The 25,898-nt window shown below is 54.4% G+C and overlaps 1 protein-coding gene and 1 pseudogene across 1 annotated transcript; one reads left to right on the top strand and one right to left on the bottom strand.

Annotated features, from left to right (window-relative positions):
• Nucleotides 1–8,980: 8,980 nt before the first annotated feature.
• LOC134057946 (olfactory receptor 51L1-like) lies at nucleotides 8,981–15,887 on the bottom strand (annotated as a pseudogene).
• Nucleotides 15,888–22,074: 6,187 nt separating this feature from the next.
• Nucleotides 22,075–23,679, top strand: LOC134057945 (olfactory receptor 52K2-like). The gene is given in 5 exon segments (XM_062514985.1): nucleotides 22,075–22,462; nucleotides 22,465–22,491; nucleotides 22,494–22,640; nucleotides 23,211–23,315; nucleotides 23,318–23,679. Coding segments are annotated over 5 exon segments (1,029 nt in total).
• The last annotated feature ends 2,219 nt before the right edge of the window (nucleotides 23,680–25,898 follow it).

Genomic DNA, 25,898 nt, shown 5'->3' with positions numbered 1-25,898 from the left:
ACAAAATCACAGAATCACAGAATCACAGAACCAGGTCAGAAAAGATCCCATGGCTGACCATCATGGGATGGCAATTGCACCTTTCTTGTACAGCTGAGCTCTGAGGAGGAAGCAAACCTCCCATTCCTGGGGGATACCAAGCTGAAGATTCGTGGTAGCCCTGGTAGGTGGTTGTGAGCCACCTAGCCACAGAGGGGGTGACTCCTGCTCAGTGCCCCAGGTGCTCCTGCTCCCCAGGAGCAGCCCAGCCTGCCTGGGAGAAGAGGCCAGGCACCAGGGTGAACCCCTTGTGGAGGACACGGTGTCGTCCCTTCTCATGCCTTTAAAGCCATCTCCTGGCTTTTGCCTGTCTCTGAGTTTGATGTTCAGCAATAACTCAAAATGTTGGTGTTTTTAGGGTTCTGGTCAGTCAGGGCAGGAGCAGGGCCTTGGGAGCCGGGGCTGGATGAGGCTCAGAAATCTGCTTCTTCCCCAAGAGACCTTGCTGTTTGCACGATGGCATCGCTGCCCACCCCAGGTACCAGTGAGGCTCAGTGATGGGAGCAGGGTCAGCACAGGAACCCTGGGGATGCACTCCCAGAGAGCCCAGCTGGTGACACTGGAGCCAGGACAGGGACGGGCCATGCCCACAGCTGACACAGCCCCCAGGAGTGGGAGAGCAGCTGGTGTCACACCAAGCCACAGCACAGGGACACCACGGCCATGGCTGCGCCGGAGATGTCACCGGGCCTCCCTCTGCACGTCGCACCCATGGCCACCACGGAGCCACCAACAGGGTCACTGGGGCCACATCCCACCCATGGCCACCACGGAGCCACCAACAGGGTCACTGGGGCCACATCCCACCCATGGCCACCATGGAGCCACCACAGAGCCACCAAGGGGTCACTGGGGCCACACTCCCACCCATGTCACTGTCCCCAAAAAGGGTCACTGGGGCCACATCCCATCCATGGCCACCACGGGGCCACCACGGGGCCACCAAGGGGTCACCAAGGGGTCACTGGGGCCACAATCCCACCCGTGTCACTGTCCCCACAAAGGGTCACAGGGAGGAGCTGCCTGCACTTACCAGGGTGCTGGGGGCTCTTGGACCAGCGCAGGTTCAGCCGTGTGGAGGAGCAGGGGTAGATCCTGTGTCTGTCCGTGTCCCTGTCCCCAGGGCAGCTCTTTTAACGCTGACCCTGCCCAGTCAGCCGGAGCCGCCGAGCCCCGGCTCCCGTGTGCAAACAGCAGGAGGAGTGTGTGCAGTAAATGAGCATTGCCATTTATGCTGCCCTCCCAGCAGGCAGGATTTTCTCCTGATAGTTTATTGGTGACATGTTTATGGCTCCCGGTGATTTATGGCTGGCGGTGCTGCAGCCACAGTGCTGGCAATACACTTAATTTTTATTGGGAGGATAAACCCGTAGTGGAAATAATAAATTTTGCAAGAGGAGTGCTTGTAGCATAGCTCCGAGGGAATGACAGAGGGGAAGTTCTGGCTGTCTCCCCTTGACCGGTGAGACACCAAATGTTTAATTAAAATCATAATGTATGCACAATAAAAACAAACTGGATATCAGAGAGGCAAACACAGCCCCAGGTGTCTCCTCGGGTGGCCCAGGAGCCATCTGTGTCAAGATGTCTTGTGGCAGTGAGTTTATCTTTGTCCCCTCAGCTGTGGGGTGGAAACTGAATTTAACCACCATTGCTGTGCCTGAACCAGGCCAGGGAAAGCAAATGGGTTTGACTCACGTGAGGTGTCTGTAGAACATGCAGCTTCTGGCCTTAGAAGACTTCTGCAGCTGTAAACCCATCTGTGCTGGGCACTGCCCTCCATGGACAGCAGGAAATCCACAGAATCCCAGGATCATGGAGATTGGAGAAGCTGTCCTAGACCAAACTGTGCCTGAACCCCACCTTGTCCCCAGCCCAGGGCACCGAGTGCCACATCCAGGTGACACCTCCAGGGATGGGGTCTGGTAAAGGTTCTCATGTGGGAGCACAGGACAAGAGACTGGGCCAGGGCAGGCTCAGCTGGGCCAGCAGCAGGAATTTCCCCATGGAAAGGGTGCTCAGGCCTTGGCAAGAGCTGCCCAGGGAGGTTTGCAGTGCCCATCCCTGCAGGTGTCACCTGGACGTGGCACTCAGTGCTCTGGGCTGGGGACAAGGTGGCCGTGGGGCACAGCTGGGACTCCGTGGGCTGGGAGGGCTTTGCCAGCCTCAGGGATTTGGGATTCCGTGACCTCCCCACCTTTCCCTCCCTCCTCCATCCCTTCCCACACTCCTCTCAGCACTGGGCCCTGAACTCTGCCCTGCAGGCTCAGTTCATGGGACTGGTCCAGCCTCAGATCCTGAGCACTCCCAGCACAGACTGTGGGTGCCAAGGGGCTCCTGGGACAGCTCCTCTCATTTTCTTAAAGATGGGAAAACAGATGAGAGCTGCTCACACCCTCCTCACACACAGCACTACCCATGGGTCTGGGAAAGGAAATTCTGCAGAAAACCAGCAGGAGTGGCTTGGTGGGAGCACAGGAGGGAGACATTCCTGTGGGAGGCTGGTGTGGGCAGCTCTTGAGGCACAGACAGGAGGAATTGTAAGATTTGGAGCATACCTGGTAAGATGAAACAATCTCACACTGTGCAATAGGTGTGAGATTCAAGCAAGTTGTGGCTGCCCCATCCCTGGAAGGGTTCAAAGCCAGGCTGGTACAACCTGCTCTAGTGGAAGGTTCCCTGCCCATGGCAGGGGCTGAAATGGGGTGGCCTTGAAGGTCCCTTTCCAACCAAACCACTCTGGAAATCTGTTCTGTTGAGTAAATTAAAGAATCCTCCATCCTGCCATCCTGCCATCCATGAAGAGTGGCTCTTCATGGCCACTTAGGAAGGTCATTTGCAGTTTATCATTCCCTTTGCATCTGTCCCAGCACACGGCAATCAATTCAGAGGTTTTCTGAGTGGAAGGCAGCACCTCAGCCACTGTTTCATAGAAAACAAAAAATCTCTCACCTGTGAACTTGTCTGATCATTTTACACATCCTTTGGGATCCCACCACATCCAGCAGTGATGAGTTCCATAATTCCACTATAAGCTCATTTTTAAAAGTATTTTTTATTTGATCAAAATCATAGAAATGTTTGTACTGGCGGTGACCTCAAATACCTGTTTATAAATATTCTTTAATATGCTGACATTTCCAGGGTGTGTTCTCCCCTTCCTGGTTCTCATAGCGTGACTGAAGCTGAATAAAAATTCCATATGGAATAATGATAATGAATAATGATTCCATATGGATCATCTCCTTCCCATTTTTTATCTTACAGACCTTTCCTGTATTGCTTTATTGTCTCTACTCAGGGCTGAAAATTCATTTTCTGACAATCTGGATTTCTACAGGAGCTTCCTTAGAGTGGTCAGGCTGATAGGCTGAATTGTTGTAGGTTCCTTCCAGCCAAATCTTCCCCTTCCCCTTCCCCTTCCCCTTCCCCTTCCCCTTCTCTTGCCTTTCTGCTTTCTCACTCTGCACAACTCCCTGACAGGAGGGGACAGCCAGGGGGGGGTCGGGCTCTGCTCCAGGGAACAGGGACAGGAGCAGAGGGAACGGCCTCAGGCTGGGCCAGGGCAGGCTCAGCTGGGACAGCAGCAGGAATTTCCCCATGGAAAGGGTGCTCAGGCCTTGGCAAGAGCTGCCCAGGGAGGTTTGCAGTGCCCATCCCTGCAGGTGTCACCTGGACGTGGCACTCAGTGCTCTGGGCTGGGGACAAGGTGGCCGTGGGGCACAGCTGGGACTCCGTGGGCTGGGAGGGCTGTGCCAGCCTCAGGGATTTGGGCATTCTGGGATTCATTATCTTATGAACAACAGGGTGACCTTAACACTGACCACGGAAGAAATATCAGAGGGAGATGCTCCCACTCCAGCCCAGGCTCCTTTTTCGCAGCTGCAGCTCGTGCAGGGGTGAGGGCACTGGGGCAGCTCCAGGAGAGAAATGATGACTTTAATTGCAATCAGCACAAAGCCCCAGGTAGAGCCAAGCGGAATCAGCCAATTCCAATTTCCTGTGCTGCCAGGAGTGACACATGGAGCCCCGTGCCCCCACACCCATCCTGCCCAGTGGATGAGCTCCTCAGGGGCAAACATTGACACAGTTAATGCCTGGCTTGGCCCATCAGGGAAATAACCCAGCGGGGCTTCAGAAAATGCAGAGGGCTCAGGGAGCGAGGCTGCACAGGCAGCAGACTCCACTTTTAGTGCATGGGATGGAAAATCAAACAGTCCCAGAGACATCTGCAAACACTGGGTTTTGCTTGCCCATATTGAAGGGAGAGGGCAGAGAGGTTCAGAGGCACAGCCTGGCTGAAATTCAGACTCAGAGCAGGAGTGCCAAGCATGGCCCAAACCTCTGCCAGGCAGGAAAGTGCTGGCTACGAGCTGCAAATGAGAGATCTAAAGCTTTTAGACAGAGTCCAGAGGAGGGACACGGGGATGGGGAAGGGTCTGGGGGTCCCCACGAGGTCACTGGGTCAGTGCAGCCTGGAGGAGCCCAAGGTCAGGGACATCACCCAGGAGCAGCTGGAGCCGGGCCAGGAGGGATTTAGGTTGGATTTTAGGAAAGGTTCTTCCCTGTCCCAGAGGGTGCTGGCACTGCCCAGGCTCCCCAGGGAATGGGCACAGCCAGAGCTCCAGGAGCTGCCAGGGATGCCCAGGCTGGGATTGTTGGGGGGGCTGGGCAGGGACAGGGCTGGGACTGGGTCACACATGTGGGTCCCTTCCCACTCAGGATATTCTGGGATTCTAAATAACAACTGGGATGCAATAAATTTCCCCTGAAGGGGAAGGAATGTCAGGCAAAGCTGTGAAACTCCTGCTGCTGGGTGGTGCCAAGGCCAGCAGTGTCCAGTCCCCAAACCCAGCACCACAAACATCATTTGTTGGACAAACCTCCATCCTGAGGGGCTTCCCCATCCTGCTCAGGCTCCCCATCCACAGCACAGCTCCAGCAGGAATGGCTGCAGGGGAGAGAGCACAGCATTACCTGTGGAGAGACCACTGCTCTGCCAAAGCAGCACAGGAGTGTCACTGAAAAGCTCACTGTGATTTCTGCTGCACTCCTGGGTGCCCCAAATGGGCCAGATGGATCCAGGTGCTTGCCAGGGACAGGGGCAGCTACAGCCTGCTCTGCAGGAGGATTTCCTTCCTAGAAAGGAAGGAAAATTAATTTAAGTGTTTCCAGGTTGCCTTGGCACATCTGGATCAAAGAGGCAGGGTTGAGGTGTGCGAGAGGTATAGGAATTTCACATTTGTCTTCACCCTGTTTCACAAAGTTTAAAGATACCAAATTCCAGAATACAGAATCATAGAGTCCCAGACCAGTTTGGGTTGGAAGGGACCTTAAAGCTCACCCTGTTCCATCCCCTGCCATGGGCACTTTCCACCAGACCAGGTTGCTCCAAGGCCTTTCCAACTGTCTGGAACACTTCCAGGGATGATATAATTGTGAAAAGGTTTAAAAGAGTCTGTGTTTTGATCTCCTCATCAGATCTTATGTTCTGCAGCTTGAAGTAGTTTCATTCTCATAAGGCCAAATGTGTCCATTCTCCTTTATCACTCTGCTATAATCAGATTTTTGAAAAATATTGCACCGGGCATCTCACTAACAATGCCAGGAGATGAGGGCAGAGCTGTGAGAAGAGGCAGTAACAACATTATGCTGCAATTCTGCAATGAACTCTTCAAAATAAGTCACTGGGATGTCATCAAACTGGTCAAAATTCAATCTGGCTAAACAATATCAGATGATTCTGCTTCCAGAAGGAATGGGAGAACGATCCAGGGGAATTTATAATCGATATATGAGCAGCTGTGATGCTGAGTGATCTCAGCCCCCGTGCTGCCCATGGATAGGTGTTTCTGTGCTGTTATCACAGACCAGCTGTGTCTCTCGGGGGGCCCTTCTGGCTCTGCGCAATCCCTGACAGGAGGGGACAGCCAGGCTCTGCTCCAAGGAACAGGGACAGGAGGAGAGGGAACAGCCCCAGGCTGGACATTGGGAAAAATTCTGCCTGCAAAATTGTCCAGCCCTGGAGCAGCTGCCCAGGGCAAAATCTGAGGGTTTATTTCTGCAGGACCTAAAAAGCTATAAACGCTTCCCAGGGGAAAGCTGAGACAAGTGTTTAGGATTTGGGATGTGGGTTTGGGGTCAGGATCTGGTTTGAAGTTTCCCTGTTTGAAGTGACAGAACATCTCAGCTCATCTTGGAGCAGATGAGCTCCACAGCTGCAGGGACTTGGTCTTCACAGGTAGCCCCAGATCTGGGGAAACTCAGAAGCTGCATTTTGGGAGGTTTTTCTCATCATTTGAAGAGCCCTGTATCCCTTTGTAGTGTCCCATGCGGTGGACTTGAACCATCCAGTTGATCCTGGGGTGACCTGCTACATTCTCAGGGCTGGGACTCATGCACAGATCCTGTTTGCCCTGAGCCAAGGCTGCTCTGTCTGGTGATGTGGATATGGAGGCATAAACAGAGGATTTTGTGTCCTCGCACCAGGTCAGGACATCAGTCCATGTCCAATTGCCAAGATGCAGCAAACTTTCCCAGCATGACTGCCCTCAGGTTCACACCATTCATGTTAGATCACACCATCCGTGTTGGACCACAGGAAAGTTCTCTGGACTTCCACAGGATGGTGAAATCCCAAGATACGGAGGCAGAGGACTTCAGTGGCTGATCCTAAACAATAAAAAGAACAAATTCCAACAAACAACTAAAAGAACTGAGAATTCCATTCTCAGTGGAATGCACCAGAGTGTCCCAGATCAGACTCTGCTTCAGTCTGATCTCCTTAACTCCTTTAACTCCTTAACTCCTGTATTTTTTGCCATGCAGAGCAGATGAAATTTTGCTGGTAACAAAGTTGTGCTGATGCAGAGACATTTCTCCCTTCCTGGAAAGAAAATCTCTTCCAAATCCATCAACACAAGCCCAGCTGAATCTCTGAAGGGCTGTGTGGGGTCACCTGATCCCAAAGGAATATGGGACTAGAATGTGAGATTGGTACAAAACACAAATGTTGATCAGAATAAGAATCAAGTGAGGCAGTGTCATTTATTGATCATCATAAAAAGCTTTGGGTTGGAAAGGATCTTAAATCCCATTTAATCCCGGCCCAGTTCCATGGCAGGGACACCTCCCACTGTCCCAGGCTGCTCCCAGCCCCAGTGTCCAACCTGGAACTGGGCACTGCCAGGGATCCAGGGGCAGCCACAGCTGCTCTGGGAATTCCATCCCAGCCCCTGCCAGGGAACCATTCCTGATTCCCAGTATCCCATCCAATCCTACTTTGAAGCCATTCCCTGTGTCCTGTCCCTCCATGCCTTGTCCCCAGTCCCTGTCCAGCTCTCCTGGAGCCCCTTCAGGCCCTGCCAGGGGCTCTGAGCTCTCCCTGGATCCTTCTCGTGTCCAGGTGGGCACCCCCAGCTCTCCCAGCCTGGCTCCAGAGGGGCTCCAGCCCTGCAGCAGCTCCGTGCCTCCTCTGGGCTCTCTCCAGCACATCCCTGTCCCTGCTTTGGGGCCCCAGAGCTGGCCACACTCCAGCTGGGGTCTCATGAGAGCAGAGAAGAGGGGCAGGATCCCCTGACTGTGGGGTGACCCAGGACAGGGTCATGCCCTGCCTTCCCTAGGGCTCTCCCTCCCATCCTGACAGCTCCCCCAAACCTGGCTGCTCTCCAGCTGTTCCCAGCTCACAGCCATTCTCTGACTGCATTTAATCATTGACAGCCCCACGAGTGTTCCCAGCATTCTCTGTTTGCTTTGCTCTGTTTGACTTTCCACAGCAGCACCCAAAGCAATCATGGACAGACCAATTTCTCTACAAGTGCTTTCCAGCTGTCGCTGCCTTTCCTCTCCTGCATTTCCTCAGCCCTGGACCTGCACACTGTATTTGCCATCCCAAAATTCCATTTTGCCAGCAAACAGTCTGAGCTGTCAACAGTGCCTTTGCAGCAGCAGCAGCAGCACACATGGGTCAGTTCAGGAGCTCCAGGGTGCTCACAGGGCTGGAGCCCCTCTGGAGCCAGGCTGGGAGAGCTGGGGGTGCCCACCTGGACACGAGAAGGATCCAGGGAGAGCTCAGAGCCCCTGGCAGGGCCTGAAGGGGCTCCAGGAGAGCTGGACAGGGACTGGGGACAAGGCATGGAGGGACAGGACACAGGGAATGGCTTCAAAGTAGGATTGGATGGGATACTGGGAATCAGGAATGGTTCCCTGGCACAGGGTGGAATTCCCAGAGCAGCTGTGGCTGCCCCTGGATCCCTGGCAGTGCCCAAGGCCAGGCTGGACATTGGGGTTGGAGCAGCCTGGGACAGTGGGAGGTGTCCCTGCCATGGCAGGGGTGGCACTGGGGGGGATTTAAGGTTTGGGCTTTAATCCCAACCCAAACCAGTCTGGGATTCTGTGGTTTCCCTTTCTCTTTCTCCTTGTCCACTCAGCCATTGGGATAAGGAGCAGGCTGGGCTGAGCTGTCCCAGAGGAGGAGACCAGCCCCAGGAAAGAGTCAAGGAAAGGTCCTGGCAGGACCCTGCAGGCAGGACAAAGTCAGGAATTTCCTTGCAGGGAGGATTATTTTACACAATTCCAGGAATTATTTTACACAATTCTGGATGTAGTTAATCAGGAGGGATTGCCTTGTGATGGGGTGGAGGCTCCTCAGTGACCACTGGGTGCTCTGAAAGGGCCAGCCCAGGTATGAAACTCATCACTTCTGCATCTCGAGTGTCCCTGAGGGAGGGTGGCCATGCCCAGCCAGCCCCACACGTCTCAGGATGATTTTAGATGGCACTGCACACCCAGGGCACCCTAGAGCTCCATTCAGAGCAGCCTGTCCTCACTGGGATCATAACCTGGGCAGTGGGAGAGATGTTCCTGATGTTCCCAAAAGGTTTATGGGCTGAGCAGATGATATCATGAGGCAGGAAAAACCACACACTCTGCTGCAGACCCTTCAAGGGACCACAGCCACATTTCTGGCTTTGTGTCCCAGGTGACTCGGATTTCTGCCGTTGTGTCCACAGGCCACCAGTTCTCTGTAAGTTCTGGTCTCCATAAGTGCAAAGATGTGACTCACACTGGCTGTACAGGGCAAACTGAGGCATCTCAGAGGGCCACACAGCTCTGGGAACTGACAGTTTCATAACCTGCACTGAACAGGAATATTGCAAATAAAAAACACAAGTCTGGAAACACTGTCTGTATTTCTGCAGAGACCAAATCCCCTCTCAGCAGGGAATTCCAGTGAAAGCCTGCTCCCAGCAGCCTGCAGGGAGCAGCTTTGCCCCAGGGCCACCCCAGCTCTGCCTTCTGGGCACCCTTCAGAGCGTGGATCATCCCAAAATGTGAGAGAGACAGTGTGGACTGTCACAACCCATCCCTCCGTGGAGAGGAGAAGAGCTGTGCCACAGAGAGGTGTCAGGGATGGGAAGGAGCACAAGGAGCTTTTTCCAGGAGAGGATATTGGCCACGAGCAAGGAGTCAGGAGAGGAGCAGAAGGAGGGGATTGGCACGAGGAAATTGTCCCTCTGGGACTGCAGTCTGGAGAGGAATGGAGGGAGGAGTGTGGTTTGGGGCCCTGGGACTGGTCCTGCTGCGGGGTCCCTGTGCAGCAGAGCAGCAGGAGGATGTGCCTGGGGATCTGCTTTGTTTTCCAGCTGTACCCTGGGGGTTCAGCACAGGGGGCACCAGGAGCGTGGGGCCAGGGGGTGCAGGCACTTCCCGAGCCTGTGGATGATGGACAGGCTGAGGAGGGGGATGTGGAAGATGAGCAGGGCACAGGGGTGTGACAGGCAGGTGCTGAAGGCTTTGGCTCGTGCCCTTGGGGGGACGGTGCCCAGGATGGCCCCGAGGATGAGCACACAGGACAGGAGGATGGCCCTGAGGATGAGCACACAGGACTGGAGGATGGCCAGCAGGTCCAGGCCCTGGGTGAGGATCACAGCACCCAGCCTGTACCAGCTGCTGGGCTGGGTGTCCCCACATGCCAGCCCCAGCAGGTCCCGGTGCAGGCAGAAGGAGTGGGACAGCACGTAGGACCTGCAGAGATTCATCCTGGCCACGAGGACAGTGCCAGGCAGAACGAGGCAGAAGCCCCCAGGACTATCAGCAGCCCTGCCCTGGCCACCAGGGAACCGCTCAGGACCAAGCCCTAGCACAGGGGGTGGCAGATGGCCACGAATCAGTCGAAGGCCATGGCCACCAGGAGCCTGGAGTCGATGGCCAGGAAGGGGTGGATGAAGAACAGCTGGGCAAGGAAGGGCAGCAGGGAGGGCAGAGCAGAGAGCACGGCCAGCACGGTGGGCAGGGTGCTCAGGGACAGCCCCAGCTCTGCCAGAGCCACGCTGGCTCTCCCGGGGCGTGGGCAGGAGCTGCTCTGCCCTGATGGCCCAGAGTACTCTGCAGTTGCCCAGTGGCACCAGCAGGCAGAGGCAGCACAGGGGCACTGCCAGCCAGGAGCTGCTCCCTGGCACCCCGGGAATGTCCGTGAGCATCAAGGTCTGGGGGCTGGGCCCAGTCCTGCTGGAAGAGCACATCTCACTGCTCCGATGGTCCCAGGGTGTGGAAATCAGAGTGTTTTGGATTAAAAGCCCTGCTGGGACACCCTGGCTGGCACAGTGTGGGGAGGGCAGGCTCCTGGGCAGCTGCACACGTTGGAGACCATACCATGGATCAGACAGCAGGAAGATACTGGACAACTCCTTCCTAATTCCTAAATAGATATTAGGAAAGGATTCTTCCCTGGCAGGGTGGGCAGGCCCTGGCACAGGGTGGAATTCCCAGAGCAGCTGTGGCTGCCCCTGGATCCCTGGCAGTGCCCAGTTCCAGGTTGGACATTGGGGCTGGGAGCAGCCTGGGACAGTGGGAGGTGACCCTGCCATGGCAGGGGTGGGAATGGGTGGGATTTAAGGTTCCAAACCATTTTGTGATTCTGTGATAAAACCAGGAGCAGAGGGAATGGCCTCAGGCTGGGCCAGGGCAGGCTCAGCTGGGACAGCAGCAGGAATTTCCCCATGGAAAGGGTGCTCAGGCCTTGGCAAGAGCTGCCCAGGGAGGTTTGCAGTGCCCATCCCTGCAGGTGTCACCTGGACGTGGCACTCAGTGCTCTGGGCTGGGGACAAGGTGGCCGTGGGGCACAGCTGGGACTCCGTGGGCTGGGAGGGCTGTGCCAGCCTCAGGGATTTGGGGATTCCAGGATCTGGAATTCTGCACAAGTTTGGGAAGGTCCTGGCTCCACTTGTCCACATCACCATGGGCAATATCCACATCCTGGTGCCCACTGTGCCCTCCCCACCCTTTCTGGGGTGAGGACCCTGCAGGTATCAGAGCAATCCTGACTCCAATTAAAACTTTCCAGGCAGAACTTCCCCTTGGGCCACCCCCAGCCCTGGATCCATGGGAAGGTTTGGGGATGGGAAGGGGCTCCTCAGCTGTCCCTGGGCTGGCTCTCAGCACACACAACTGTGATTTATGGCTGCTCACCCTGCAGCTAACCCGTGCTGGGAACCAGCCCTGGGGCTGCAATGAAGCAGCTGAAGGGTTTATGGGGGCACTGAAAGCCTGTCAGGAGCTACCACTTACCTGGGATGTGTTCCTTCCCCTGCAGCACATCCCAGTGCATCCCTGAGTGACACTCAGCACAAAACATTCATCTACAATTAACCATTGTGCCATCTTTTTCTTGCATTTAATCACTACCTATCATTTAGAAATTTATTTTTGAAAGAAGCAAATCAATAACACTTTGTGGAAGCAGAAAGTTCTAGCACAAACCCAGTTAAGAGCTTAATTTCCTGAATTAGGGACAAATTAACTCATTATCCACACAGCAAAATCATATTTGCAAACAGCAGCTCGGGATGTTTGTGGGGAGGTGCTTTGGGGTGGTTTTTGGCAATGGAGGGGGTGCAGGGTGCCCAGGAGGGAGCTCTGGGCTGGTTCCACATGGATCACTAACAGACCCATCACAAAATCATGGAATCACAGAATCCCAGAATCCCAGAATCCCAGATGGGTTTGGGCTGGGAGGGACCTTAAATCCCACCCAGTGCCACCCCTGCCATGGCAGGGACAGCTCCCACTGTCCCAGGCTGCTCCCAGCCTGGCCTGGGACACTGCCAGGGGTCCAGGGGAATTGTGTATTTATTATAAAGGGCAGAAAATACCAAACGGAGCAGGCACATCCCTGAAGGGTCTGCACCCCTGAAGAGCTCCCACCTGAGCAGGTGCCCCCCCAGAGGAATGAATCCACACTGAATTGGATGTCCAGTTTATCACATCATCTCTCAGCATCTCAAAGCTCTCCTGTGATCCCTCATGCCCAGTACTCTGGGAGTAGGGAGGTCCATAAAAAGCTTCAAAACAACCCAATTCCATCCTTTCCTGTATGTGCAAAGCTCAGTTCCTGCACAGCTAAATTGGGAACCTCCCACAAGTGTGAAAAATGACTATTTATATAATTTATTTATATATATTATATATATATATATATTTAAATATGATATTTGTATTTTTTTTCTGTCTCCTTGGCCATGGGCTCTGTGCTGGAGAAAGAGCTGCTGAGGACACCTTGGGGGAAGCAAACACAGACCCTAAAAAATCCTGTGACCCTCAGGGCAGCAGGGGCTACCTGGGCATGGGGATTTCTTACCTGCTGGGTGAGAATGGCAAGAGCTGGATCAGGGATTCAACAGTAAAATAGATTTGCCAGATTTGCTCGTGTACTTCATGAGGAACCACCTCTTGTATCAGTACAGATTTATAAATATTCCAGTTCTGCAGCTCCTTGTTCTAAGACTTGGGGGAAATAAAGGAAGCAGGTACATTAAATCAGTGGAAATATTATGGATTTCATTATCTTCAGTGTGTCTCAGCGCTGTTGATTTGTATTTGATTTGTGAATCAGCTCTGCAGCAGCCCCACACATCAATAACTAATTCAGGCTACAGAAATTATCTCTAAGTCATAGGAGGACAAACACAACTGAAAAGAGATTGAAAAAAAAAAATCAATGTTCTCATGTTTGTGTTCTTCCCTGTGAGCTGGGAGCTGCTCTCCCTCAGAATCCCCAAATCCCTGAGGCTGGCACAGCCCTCCCAGCCCACAGAGTCCCAGCTGTGCCCCACGGCCACCTTGTCCCCAGCCCAGAGCACTGAGTGCCACGTCCAGGTGACACCTGCAGGGATGGGCACTGCAAACCTCCCTGGGCAGCTCTTGCCAAGGCCTGAGCACCCTTTCCATGGGGAAATTCCTGCTGCTGGCCCAGCTGAGCCTGCCCTGGCCCAGCCTGAGGCCGTTCCCTCTGCTCCTGTCCCTGTTCCTGGAGCAGAGCCCGACCCCCCCTGGCTGTCCCCTCCTGTCAGGGAGTTGTGCAGAGCCACAAGGTCCCCCCTGAGCCTCCTTTTCTCCAGGCTCAGCCCCTTTCCCAGCTCCCTCAGCCCCTCCTGGGGCTCCAGCCCCTTCCCCAGCTCCGTTCCCTGCCCTGGACACGCTCCAGCCCCTCCAGGGCTCTCCTGCAGGAGCCACAACTGGACACAGCCCTCGAGGGTCTCTCAGTGCCAGCACAGAGGGACAATCCCTGCCCTGGCACAGCCCAGGTGCCATCACCCTCCTGCCCACCTGGGCATCCCTGGGTTCACATCCAGCCCCTGTGCCCAGCCTGGAGCTCTGCAGGGAGCTGTGCTGAGCCCAGGGCAGGAGCTGGCACTTGTCCCTCTTGAAGCCCAGTGAGCCCAGGGCTGGAGGAAGGGGACCTGCTGCACAACTGGTGTGGCTGGGGTGGATTTTTGTGTTCCATCATGTGCTGCAAACTTGCATATTCAGATCACAGAATTCTAAAATGGTTTGGGCTGGAAGGGACCTTAAATCCCACCCATTCCCACCCCTGCTATGGCGGGGACAGCTCCCACTGTCCCAGGCTGCTCCCAGCCCCAGTGTCCAACCTGGAACTGGGCACTGCCAGAGATCCAGGGGCAGCCACAGCTGCTCTGGGAATTCCACCCTGTGCCAGGGCCTGCCCACCCTGCCAGGGAACAATTCCTGATTCCCAGGATCCCGTTTATCCAAACTGACTCTCCTCAGTCAGGGAGGGTCGCACACACACCCAGGTGTCCAGTACCAGGTCCCAGCCCTGTGTGATCCCACCTGGAGTAGCTGCTCCCCCAAGCTCAGGGTCATCCTCCTGGCTCTCCACATCTCCCTGGCAGGAGGGTGCAGCCAGGTGGGTTGGGGCTCTCCCAGTGATGTAACTCTGAACTCACCCCAAATCACCCATCCCAACAGGTTTTCCTTGCCACATCTCACCAGAACTCAGGATTTTTCCCAACCATCCATTCTCTTCCCGGTCATGTTTGTCATTCCTGGGTGTGTGCAAGCAGGAGGGATGGACTGGAGCTGGAGCAGGGAATTGCAGGTGAGCCCAGGTGACAGGACCGGCAGATGTCACAACACCTGCGTGCCTGCAGCTTGTTTGAGGTGGGTTTATCCAAGGAAGAGCCAGGTAATCAGTACTGTTGAATTAACCTAAATGAGGCAGCCAGTGGTGGTGGCAGGTCTTGACCACAAAATTCCTTAAATCTGGGATGTGTGGAGGTGATGAAGCAGCTCATTAACTCCACCAGAGCCAAAGCCTACATAGATGTATCAGCACTGCTGCCCAGCAGCTATTCTGGGTGGATTATTTCAGATTCCACTTTGATTTGGCTAAAATTTGAACTTGGCTCAGAGAGTGGCACTGCATTTAAAAATACTGCCCCAACACCAGGTTAAAAGTAAAAAACCACCTACCCAGGATGATGTATGACCTGATCCTGCCTGCACTTACAACACCTGCAGGTGCTGGTTCTCTCCCCCAGGCAACTCCTCAACCTGCAAAAACACCTGCATGGAAATATTGAAGTGTCTTAAGGAAGCTGATCACTGCTGGGACTGAATCATCACAGGGGAAAAGCTGCTGCCTGGGAATAGCCAGGAAGAGAAATGATAAACAAATGCACTGCTCCCAATGTGTGCGTGATGTCTGTCCCAGCACAAAGACGCCAAACAGATCCTGGGCCCATAAAGGAGGAATATTTTAACCTTGGGTGGGCCTGGAAGCACTGCAGCCAGCCCAGAGGAGGCACGGAGCTGCTGCAGGGCTGGAGCCCCTCTGGAGCCAGGCTGGGAGAGCTGGGGGTGCCCACCTGGGCAGGAGAAGGATCCAGGGAGAGCTCAGAGCCCCTGGCAGGGCCTGAAGGGGCTCCAGGAGAGCTGGACAGGGACTGGGGACAAGGCATGGAGGGACAGGACACAGGGAATGACTTCAAAGTAGGATTGGATGGGATACTGGGAATTAGGAATTGTTCCCTGGCAGGGGCTGGGATGGAATTCCCAGAGCAGCTGTGGCTGCCCCTGGATCCCTGGCAGTGCCCGGTTCCAGGTTGGACATTGGGGCCGGGAGCAGCCTGGGACAGTGGGAGGTGTCCCTGCCATGGCAGGGGTGGCACTGGGTGGGATTTAAGGTCCCTCCCAACCCAAACCAGTCTGGGATTCTGCAATAGGGAAATGAGGCTGGAGAACCACTGTGATCCAGAAGGACCCAGTAAAGCTGGACCTGGCTGAGCACCATTATTTAATAACCTGGAGGGCTTTGGTGCCCCGGATGAAGTGCAGAAACTGCTTCCCAGAGGATCGAGCACCTCAGGGAGGGAGGAGCTGTTTTTTCCAAGTTCAGGATTACAGAATCTCAGACATGTTTGCCCTTTCCAAACAAACAATTCCAGCAGAGAGATGTTTGCTGCTGGAGTGGCTCATGCCAGCTGCAGGGCCACAGGTGCCAGGCTGGAAACAAAGTCCTCTGAGCAACAAACCATCATCAGCACCATCGTGTGCCACAATATTGGCTTTGCAGTGCTCGGCCTCATGTGCCCAAGGACAATGGCTGAGCCAGGCTGCAAAACCTCTTGGTTTGTGTCATGGGGAGGACTCAAAGTAACTTGGAGGCCGATTGAACTGTTCTGGGGCCATGGTAGCCAAATGCCTGGAGAGCCAAGGGGTTGAGGTCTGGCCCTTTGGTATTTTGGCTAAAGCAGAGGATACAAGTGCCTGAGAACATTGAACCCTGTTCCCAAGCTGCCAGCAGCCTGGTTTAACCCTTCCATGTCTGTGTTCCCTGTAAAACAGGACGAGTCACAGCATTTCCAGCTCTGTCCCAGGCTGGGGGGGACTCAGCACTGGGGGGACTCAGGACTGACTTTCCTTTCCAACACAGGAATCCCGTGGGTGGGATGCACTTCCAGAGAGGGGCTCCAGTGAGGAGATCTGGGGTTGGGCCCCAGCAGGACCAGCCCCAGAGCTGACAGTGCTGTTTATTCAGGGCTCCAGGCCAGGGAAAGCCTCAGACTGTGTGCAGGAGCTCCAGCTCTCACAGCAAAAATCCTCTGGGCAGCACATTCTGGAGGTGCAAAGGCACTTCCCATTCCCAAGGTGGGGTCAGAAGGACACCCCAGCCCCAACACAGCGTGGTTTCCACCTGCACAGGTGTGAGCAGAGTGCTGCTGAGCTCATCCTCCAAGTGCTCTGGGTCTCCTTCTCCCACCTCAGGTTTTTATACTGATAGAAATGTGCTCAGCCTTGAGTTTGTAACTGCCAGCCTGGGATGGGAGGAGAGAAAACTCCTACATGTTTGGGCTAGGAGCAGGTGTTGTGCCTTGCTCTGTGCTGGAAAGCTCCTGGGGATGATCCTCCAGGCAATTTCTCCAGGTGACCTGGTGTGTCACACTGCCTGGGCTTTGCTGCTTGCTGGGGAGAAGCAGCAGAAGCAGCAGAAAACTTTTCAGCACAAATGAAGGTGTAGATCCTGCCTACCACACTCAGACTCTCCTTGTCCCTCCAGGACACTGTTCTGGTGTTTCTATGATACCTTCAAGCTTCTCCCATCTGAACAAACCCTCAGAAATCAGCATTTTCCTCTCCCTGCCTGCCGTTACAGGCTTCTGTCACGGGTGGATGACAGAAGGAAGACAGAGCAGCAAAAGGGAATTTCATGATCACATTTCATGTCCCAGAGCACTGCTTTTCTCTACAAATTTGGAGGAATTTCCTGGGTTGGGCCCATTGAGGGGAGCCAGTGCTGGAAGCTGACCTTGCTCTTCTTGTTCTCTCCTCTTGCAGCTCATTTCAGGATGTCAGCTGAGCCCTGGCAAGCACCCAGCAAAGGAATAAACCCTTCACAAGCAACACACTAAAAGTCCCTTGGTTATCCCTGGTGGCACAACCTGAAACATCAGTTTCTTCCTCTCATAGAAACTTCCTAGGCAGAACAATCCCATTTATTCTGCATTTCTGATCCATTCCCCCTAGCTGATGATCACAGAATCCCCAAATCCCTGAGGCTGGCAAAGCCCTCCCAGCCCACGGAGTCCCAGCTGTGCCCCACGGCCACCTTGTCCCCAGCCCAGAGCACTGAGTGCCACGTCCAGGTGACACCTGCAGGGATGGGCACTGCAAACCTCCCTGGGCAGCTCTTGCCAAGGCCTGAGCACCCTTTCCAGGAAGAAAGGATGAAATGCTGTTTCACACATTGTAATAATTATGTGGATTCCTGATCCAGGAATCCACAGGGGTGGACAGGGGTGGCACTAGGTGGGCTTTGAGGTCCTTCCCAGCCCAAACCATTCCATCATTCTATGAATCCTGCCCTAAAATCACTGTCTGTGTCCACAGCTATGAAGGTGATCTGAAGGACTGGTTCCAGTCTGTCACCATCCCCCAATACAGGCAGGGGTCGTGATGGTTCCTTTGACCTCGAGGTACAAAAGACACGGCAGAAGACAACAGTATGCTTCAATATACTCAGAGCAGAGCACTTCTATTTTGTGCTAACAACACAGTTATGTGATAGAAGAGAGAGTTTAAGGCAAGAAAGAGATAGAGAAAAGAGAAAAAGAGAGGAAGGGAAATAGCTACCAAAGGATGGGACGGCGTCCTCGTGGTCTTCCTTCCATGGGGAGATCTCCAGAGGCTTCTCCAAAGAGTCACCTTTTGCAGTCTTTTCTCAAAGTGAGTGATGTCTGGCCAAGAGGCAGGGAGATTTATGGACCACTGTGTGCTCAGAGAGGCAGGTGCTGACATGACTGGGCTGTTGTCTGCTCGAGAGCGGTGTACCCTGACAGCACAGCACACCTGCACACAGGTGTTTGGTAAACATCTACCTCAGCCGGGCCAGAACTCCTGTTCAAAGCCAGCCAGGCCAGAAAACTCCTGTGTGCAGCCAGTGGGGTTCACTGGGGTCTCCTTGTGACGGTCGTGAGGAAAATCAGGGAAACTTCAGATTGTCTCTTACACAGTCACAGCCCAAAACAAATCTGTGTCTACAGATCCCACCACAAATCCACCCAAACCCCTTCTTTAAGTCTTCATCTACATTCAAATTAAAGCTCACTGGATTGCTTTCTGTTTCAAAACTGGGTTGAATCTGCCATTCTTCACCTCAAACATAATTTTTCATGTCTATGTGATATTTATCTTTCTGCTGCACCTTCCCTGACATCTCAGAAATCACTTGACGGAATGCTTCTGCTGCCCTGAATTTGCACATTTTTCTGTCCTGAATTTTCATATTTTGGGTTTACACTGCTTGGGGCTTGGGAGAGCCTGGTGGGTACTGAAAGCCAGGACTGAAAGCTTCCAGCCAACAGTGCAGCAGAACTGTGCATGGAACTGCCCCAGCATTCTCCAGGCAAACACAAGAAAGGGCTCTTAGTTCTGCTGGAGGCAACTTGTGCAGCACATTCCTGTCTGGCTTGGCCATCAAGGCCAGGTTGGACACTGGGACTTGGAGCAACCTGGTCTAAGGAAGGTGTCCCTGCCATGGCAGGGGTGGGATGAGACGAGCTTTAAGGTCCTTTCAAACCCAGCCCAGTCAGTCCAGGATTCCATGATCTCCTGGCACGTGCCATTCATTAGAGATTGATATGAGATATGAGATATGAGATATGAGATATGAGATATGAGATATGAGATATGAGATGTGGGATTAAGCCTCTTCCCCTCTGGCCCTGCTGAGGTTGTTACAGAGGAGCCTGGAGGGGACTCAAACCTTTGGGAATCCCCACCCTGGATCTCCCCCCAGCCTTTCCCAAGGTGATTTATGCACAGTCCTGCAGCACAGGAGTTGTTCCTTTCTGCTGTGGCTGTCCCCAAGGTGGAGCTGAGCATGGAGAGAGCCAGGTGGGTGCTGGTGGCAGCCCGGGCTGGAGGGATTTCAGCATCCAGCCTGGAGCCTGCACAATGTGAGAGAACCAGGAAAAAAGGCAGTACCTGGAAATTTCTTCTAAAAGTAGCTTTTCATACTTTCTTATCAAACCAAACTGCTATTCTAAAGCTGTAAAATTTTGATTCCCTAAGTATTTTTTTTTAGGCAAAAATAGGACTAGAGCTTTAACAAGTAAACAAATAAACATCAAAACTTCTAACAAACCCAGAAATTGCTGCAAAGGAGTTGACTTGTTTCTGATTGTAGAATTAATCCACAATTAGCTGAATACACATTTTCTCTAATACAAACCAGATTTTCAACCATGGATAATGTTCTTAATGCCATGACACAAGAGTAGGTACTGGAGTGGAAAGGTTTGGAGCTGGGGCTCACCAGCAGGCAGAGTTTGGTGAAATGGGCTGGGGGCACCAGTGGGCACTGGGGGAGAGCAGGCGGAGGCAGGCAGGGCACTGGCACCCTGAGTAGGTGTTAGGAAGAGCAGGGTGCCCAGAGCAGCCCCTGGATCCCTGGCAGTGCCCAAGGCCAGGTTGGACATTGGGGCTGGGAGCAGCCTGGGACAGTGGGAGGTGTCCCTGCCATGGCAGGGGTGGCACTGGGTGGGATTTGGGGTCCCTCTCAACCCAAACCAGTGTGTTCTGTGATTTTATGATGGTTCTGACAGCTCCACTTTGAGGTCTCTGAATCACCTAGTTCTGATATTTCCCAGGAGTGTTCCTGTGGCAGCTCCTCACCTGGGAACAGGAGCAGGAGCAGGACAGGGGCAGGGACGGGGACGGGGACAGGGGCAGGGACAGGGACAAGGGAGGGGACAGGGACAGGGACGGGGACAGGGACGGGGGCAGTTCTGTCTGTGGCTCACAGCCCGGCTGAGCAAAGCTTTCACTGGCAGAAAATGAAATCAGCTTTGTTTGGCAGTAGCTGTTTCCTGCAGCCCGCGTTGATTGCCGTAATTTAATTTGATTCCAACCCTTTCATTATCTATTGACCAAATCACCTGTTGATTCCTGGGCTTTCTGCTGGGCTCTGACGTCAGGGTGGCAATTGCAGCCCATCCCAGCAGTGTCCCTGCTCCCCAGAGACATCCTGGGAAGTGCCCCCAGGTACCAGGGCTCCTGCAAGAGGGGCAGAGCCCACCAAGGACCTCTGGGGATGCCTCTCCTGTCATGTAAATGATCCACACCAGCTGCTGTGCTCATTTTATATTTTAGCAGAGGGTGTTTAACATCGTTCAAAGCTGCCAGTCAAATAAATTACATTAGAAGTAAAGTTCTCTGACTGTCCTTCTCTCAGGGAGGCTGGGACCTCCCTCCTCCATGCAGAGGACAGATGTCTTTGTCTGCTTTCATCTGACTTCACTTACCAGCTTCCAACTCTTACCAGGTCACAAACTCTTGACAATGTGCAAAAAAGCCTCAGTAAGAGAGATACTGGAACTGGTGAGTGGAAATTAGAAACTGCTCTGGGCCTTTAGTTTGTGTTGATTTTATATCTTTTAGTTTCTCAAGGGCTCTGCCATAAGGGTTCTGTGGCCAGGAGAAGACAGGAGGAGTGCCACAGCCAGGAGGAACAGCCAGAGTTAAAGAGGAGGACAAGCAGGGGGTGATAGCCCTGAGGGGGATCAGCACTTGTGCACATGGACATGTTCCTCTGCACGCCCAAGAGCCTGGACAGCCCAATTTCTACCAGGCAAGCATAATTCAGCAAATCCTGTGAGGTCCAGAGGGCAAAATTTGGTGTAACTGCAGGGGTTTGGCAGGACCTGCTCTGCAGGGTTTGACTTCAGTCCCACACATGGGTGAGCAGAGCAGGGCTAGAACCATTCCAGCTGAGCTCTCCATGACCAGGACTTCCAGCCCGAGCTGTCAGTGGTGCCTGTGTCCCTCAGGGTCAGGCCACAGCAGGGAGCTCCCTTTATTTCCCTGGCTGCAGTTTCTCTCAGCCCAGTTTCACTGCAGACTTGGAGCAGTTTCTGCACATCCCAAAGGATGGACCTGCGTGACCTGGCCATGCCCAGGGCTCTCTGAGCAAGAGGGAGGCAGAACTCTGCCACAGAAATGCTTCTGCAGGTTGGGCGGGGGCCAAAGAGCCTGGGGTCCTTGGTGGCCTCAGCAGGTCTGAGTTAGGGTTGGACCTGGTATTTAAAAGGTCTTTAGTGACCTAAAGAATTCTGTGAGCCTGGGGTTATGCCCCGTTTCTGCCCACTAGGAGTGACAATACTTGCAGGAAGCCACAGCAGGGCAGGACACCTTGGTGCCAGCCTGTAGACAGACATGGGCATGGCCAAGGCTGGAGGAGCCTGAGGGGAGATATCTTCAACATCCACCCGAGGGGCAGCGCAGGGACAGCTCCGATCTCTGCTCTGGCACAGGGACAGCACCCAGGGAGCGCCTGCAGCTGGCCCAGGGCAGGCTCAGCTGCATTTGAGGGAAAGGTTCTGCCCTGTCCCACAGGGTGCTGGCACTGCCCAGGCTCCCCAGGGAATGGTCCCGGCCCCGAGGCTGCCAGAGCTCCAGGAGCTGCCAGGGATGCCCAGGCTGGGATTGTTGGGGGGTCTGGGCAGGGACAGGGCATGGATCAAAGGTCCCTGTGGGTCCCTTCAGCTCAGGACATTCTGTGCTTCTGGGATGTGCTGGTCACAGCACAGCTCAAAGCCTGAGTGCAGGTAAGAGTTCTGTGTTTTCCCCAAACAAACAGAGCAGAATTCCCTGATGCCGGGGGCTCTGTGGTCACACCACAGCCCAAACCCCAGCGTTCCTGTCACTGTTCCAGGCAGCTGGAACAGTGGCTATGCCATGTCAGCCCCCAACCAATCCCACACCAATTCCCCATCTTACCTCCTGATGGGCATCCCTGACCTGGAAGTTTTCCACATGTGGATTTCCATCCCGTTCTGCATCATCTACATCACAGCTGTGCTGGGAAATGTCCTGGTGCTCCTGGCTGTGGTCCTGGACAGGAGCCTGCACCAGCCCATGCTCTCTTTCATTGCCATGCTGGCCACCATCCACCTCATCCTCTCCACTGCCATCCTACCCAAGATGCTGGGCGTGTTCTGGTTGGATTCCAGGGAGATTGGCTTTGAGTCCTGCTTCATCCAGATGTTCTTCACCCACACATTCACCACAGCGGAGTCAGGGCTGCTCCTGGCCATGTCCTTGGATGGGTACGTGGCCATCTGCCACTGCTGAGGTGCAGCACCACCCTGAGCAGCCCAGGGCCATCCGGGCAGGATTGCTGTCCCTGGCCAGGGCAGTTGGCATCGTGGTCCCCCTGATGTACCTTCTCACCAGCCTCCCCTGCTGCAGCAGCAAGGTGATCCCTCACTCCCACTGCGAGCACACGGCCATGGTGGGGCTGGCCTGGGTGTAAGAGACAGTCCAAAGTTTCCCTCGTTTGCCTCATGACCTTCTCAAGAAGACCCCAGTGAACCCCACCCCCTCCAGACAGGAGTTCCTGTCCTGGTTGGCTTTGAACAGGAGCTGAGGTAGATGCTTGCCAGGTGACTGTCACAGGTGCACTGTGCTGTGCTGTGCTGTCATAGTGCCAGCCCAGTCATGTCAGCACCTGCCTCTCTGGGCACACAGTGGTCCATAAATCTCCCTACCTCACAGCCAGATGTCATTCACTTTGAGAAAAGACTATAAAAGGTGACTCTTTGAAGAAGTATTTTGAGATCTCCCCACAGAAGGAAGACACATCCACTGGCAGAACACCACGAGGATGTTGTCCCATCTGTTGGTAGCTATTTCCCTTCCTCTCTTTTCTCTCTCTCTCTTTACTTTGTTTCCTTTATCTCTAGCCTCTATGGCATAACTGTATTGTCAGCACAAAATAAAAGTGCTCTGCTGTGAGTAAACTGAAGTTTACTCCTGCTGTGTGTCTTTTGTACCCCGAGATCAAAGCCCACCTGTATTGGGGGATGGTGACACCTGTGCCAAAGTGGCCACCAGCCACTGCTACAGCCTGACCACGGCCACCCTGCTGGTGGGGACAGATTCTGCCTTCATCACCTTCTCCTACTGCAGCATCCTCAGGCTGTGCTCAGGCTGCCCTCACACAGAGCTCTGCTCAAGGCCCTCAGGATCTGTGGCTCCCACATTTTTGTCATCCTCATCTTTTACATCGGTGGGCTCCTGTCCATGGACCTGCAGATGTTCACTCCCAGCCTGGCCCCTCATGTCCAGCTGCTGGTGGCTGATTTCTACCTGACAGTGCCTCCCATGCTCAAGCCCCTCGTTTATGGCATAAAGGTGAAGCAGATCCAGGAAGGAATCTGCAAATTGCTGGGGCAGCTGGCAGGAGCCAGGAGATCACAAGCTGCTCAAGAGGCTCAGATTCAGAGAGACAGAATAAGATTTCTCCCATCTCAGAATAAATGTGGAACTGAGTGCAATTAATTATCCCCCAGAAAGGTCCAGCTCTCTCTCCAGGAAGGGAACCTGGACCAGATGCCTGATGCTGCCACAGCAACAGCCAAATCACAGGAAACCAATGGGCCAGCAAGGATGGGTTTGGGCAACTGTTCCTTTGGCCAATGCACTCCTCCCTTCCAAGATACCACTTGGAAATCATGGAATTCCAGGATGGGTTGTGTTGGGTGAGGCCTCAAATCCCACCCTCAAACCCCATGCCAGCCCTGCCATGGCAGGGACACTTCCCACTGTCCCAGGCTGCTCCCAGCCCCAATGTCCAACCTGGAACTGGGCACTGCCAGGGATCCAGGGGCAGCCACAGCTGCTCTGGGAATTCCACCCTGTGCCAGGGCCTGCCCACCCTCACAAGGAGAGAACTCTTCCAAATATCCCATCAAAATCTCTCCTCTCTTTATTAAAGCCATTTCCCCTTGTCCTGTCACTATCCATGGAATGCCCACTGTACTGGAGAGCCCAGCACTGGACCCAGTAGCCCAGGCAAGGCCTCTGCAGTGGTGAGCAGAAGGGAAGGTTCATCTCCTGCCCCTGCTGGCACTGCTCCTCCTGCTGCACTCTTGGAGACTCTGCTCCTGGTCAGCCTGGTGTCCCCAGGCCCTTCTCTGTGTGTCCATTGGTGTGGCCCCAGTCTGTGCTGGTACTGGGCTCATTCCCCAGTCCTGGCAGAGCTTGGCACTTGTCCTGGCTGAGCTCAGAGGTTCCTGCTGGCCCATTTCTCCATCCTGTGGAGGTCCCTCTGGATACCAGCACAGCCACCAGGTGAACCTGCTGCTTCTCCATATGGCTAGAAAGGCTGGTCCTGGCTGAGAAATCACACTGGAGGAGGTCAGGATGTGTCCCCAGTCCCTGTGATTTCACTGGGAGAGCTCTCCCTGCCTGGGCCAGGGCAGCACTGAGCTCTGGGAAGTGAAGGCTCTGCTCCCTGCAGACATAACCCCAGTGACAATCCTGGAGCAAATCCTGGCTCTTGGGAGTGCTGGTTCTTGGAAAGTTTGGGGGACAGCGTTTCCCCAGCACCATGGGAAGGTGGACAGGAGCCCCAGTATGTTTGGGACAGCTGTGACAGGGGACAGTGGTGACACAGGGCATGGCTAACAGGGGACAGTGGTGACAGGGGCCAATGGTGACACGGGGCAGCTTCTGGATCTGGGTTCATCCAGACCCAGGTTCCTCCATGAAGGAGCCCCAAGGACAGAGGCCCTTGCCCATGTTTACCTGCAGAGGAGCCTGAGCCCCACAGGAACAGCAGAGTAACAAACCTCACGACAATTCCAGCTCTGAGCCACAGGACAATTCCAGCTGAGCCTCAGGACGATTCCAGCTGAGCCTCAGGATGATTCCAGCTGAGCCACAGGACAATTCCAGCTGAGCCTCAGGACGATTCCAGCTGAGCCTCAGGACGATTCCAGCTGAGCCACAGGATGATTCCAGCTGAGCCTCAGGACAATTCCAGCTGAGCCTCAGGATGATTCCAGCTGAGCCACAGGTTGATTCCAGCTGAGGTTCAGGACAATTCCAGCTGAGGTTCAGGACAATTCCAGCTGAGGCTCAGGATGATTCCAGCTGAGCCACAGGATGATTCCAGCTGAGCCTCAGGATGGTTCCAGCTGAGGCTCAGGATGATTCCAGCTCTCAGCCACAGCTCACTTTCTAGTTTTGAATCTCCTTTGGGTGAAGTGTTCAAAGCAAGCAAAGCTCAGCCCTGCAGTGCTGGGGCAGGCTGGGTGCCTGCTGGCTGCTCAAAGATGGGCAGGGGGGCACAGAGTCCCTGCAAGGGCAGGGTTGGGGCAGCAGTGGGTTTGGGCAGTGGTGTTTTTGGACAGTGGTGGTTTTGGGCAGCAGTGGCTTTGGGCAGCGGTGGCTTTGGGCAGTGGTGGCTTTGGCAGGGACCCCAGTGCTGGCCATGCACTGAAGGGTCTCTGCTCCCTCCACAGCTGGTTCAGAGTTGCAAAGCCTTTGCAATGCCAGCATCCCTGAGCCACCACGGCACCTCAAGATCATGGAATCACAGGTTTGGATTGGGAGGACCTCAAAGCCCATGCAGTGCCACCCCTGCCATGGCAGGGCCAAATCCCGCTGTCCCAGGCTGCTCCAGGCTCCTTGACTGGGGACACTGGTTTGGCTGTAGCTCCCTGGGCAGTGCTGGGACAAACCCCTGCAGCACAGAGCCACCTGTGGAATGGCAG

This window comes from Cinclus cinclus, chromosome 2, assembly GCF_963662255.1.
Source record: "Cinclus cinclus chromosome 2, bCinCin1.1, whole genome shotgun sequence".
Lineage (NCBI taxonomy): Eukaryota > Metazoa > Chordata > Aves > Passeriformes > Cinclidae > Cinclus > Cinclus cinclus.
Note: the sequence above shows the minus strand (reverse complement) of the source record. Positions and strands in the feature narration are given on the sequence as shown.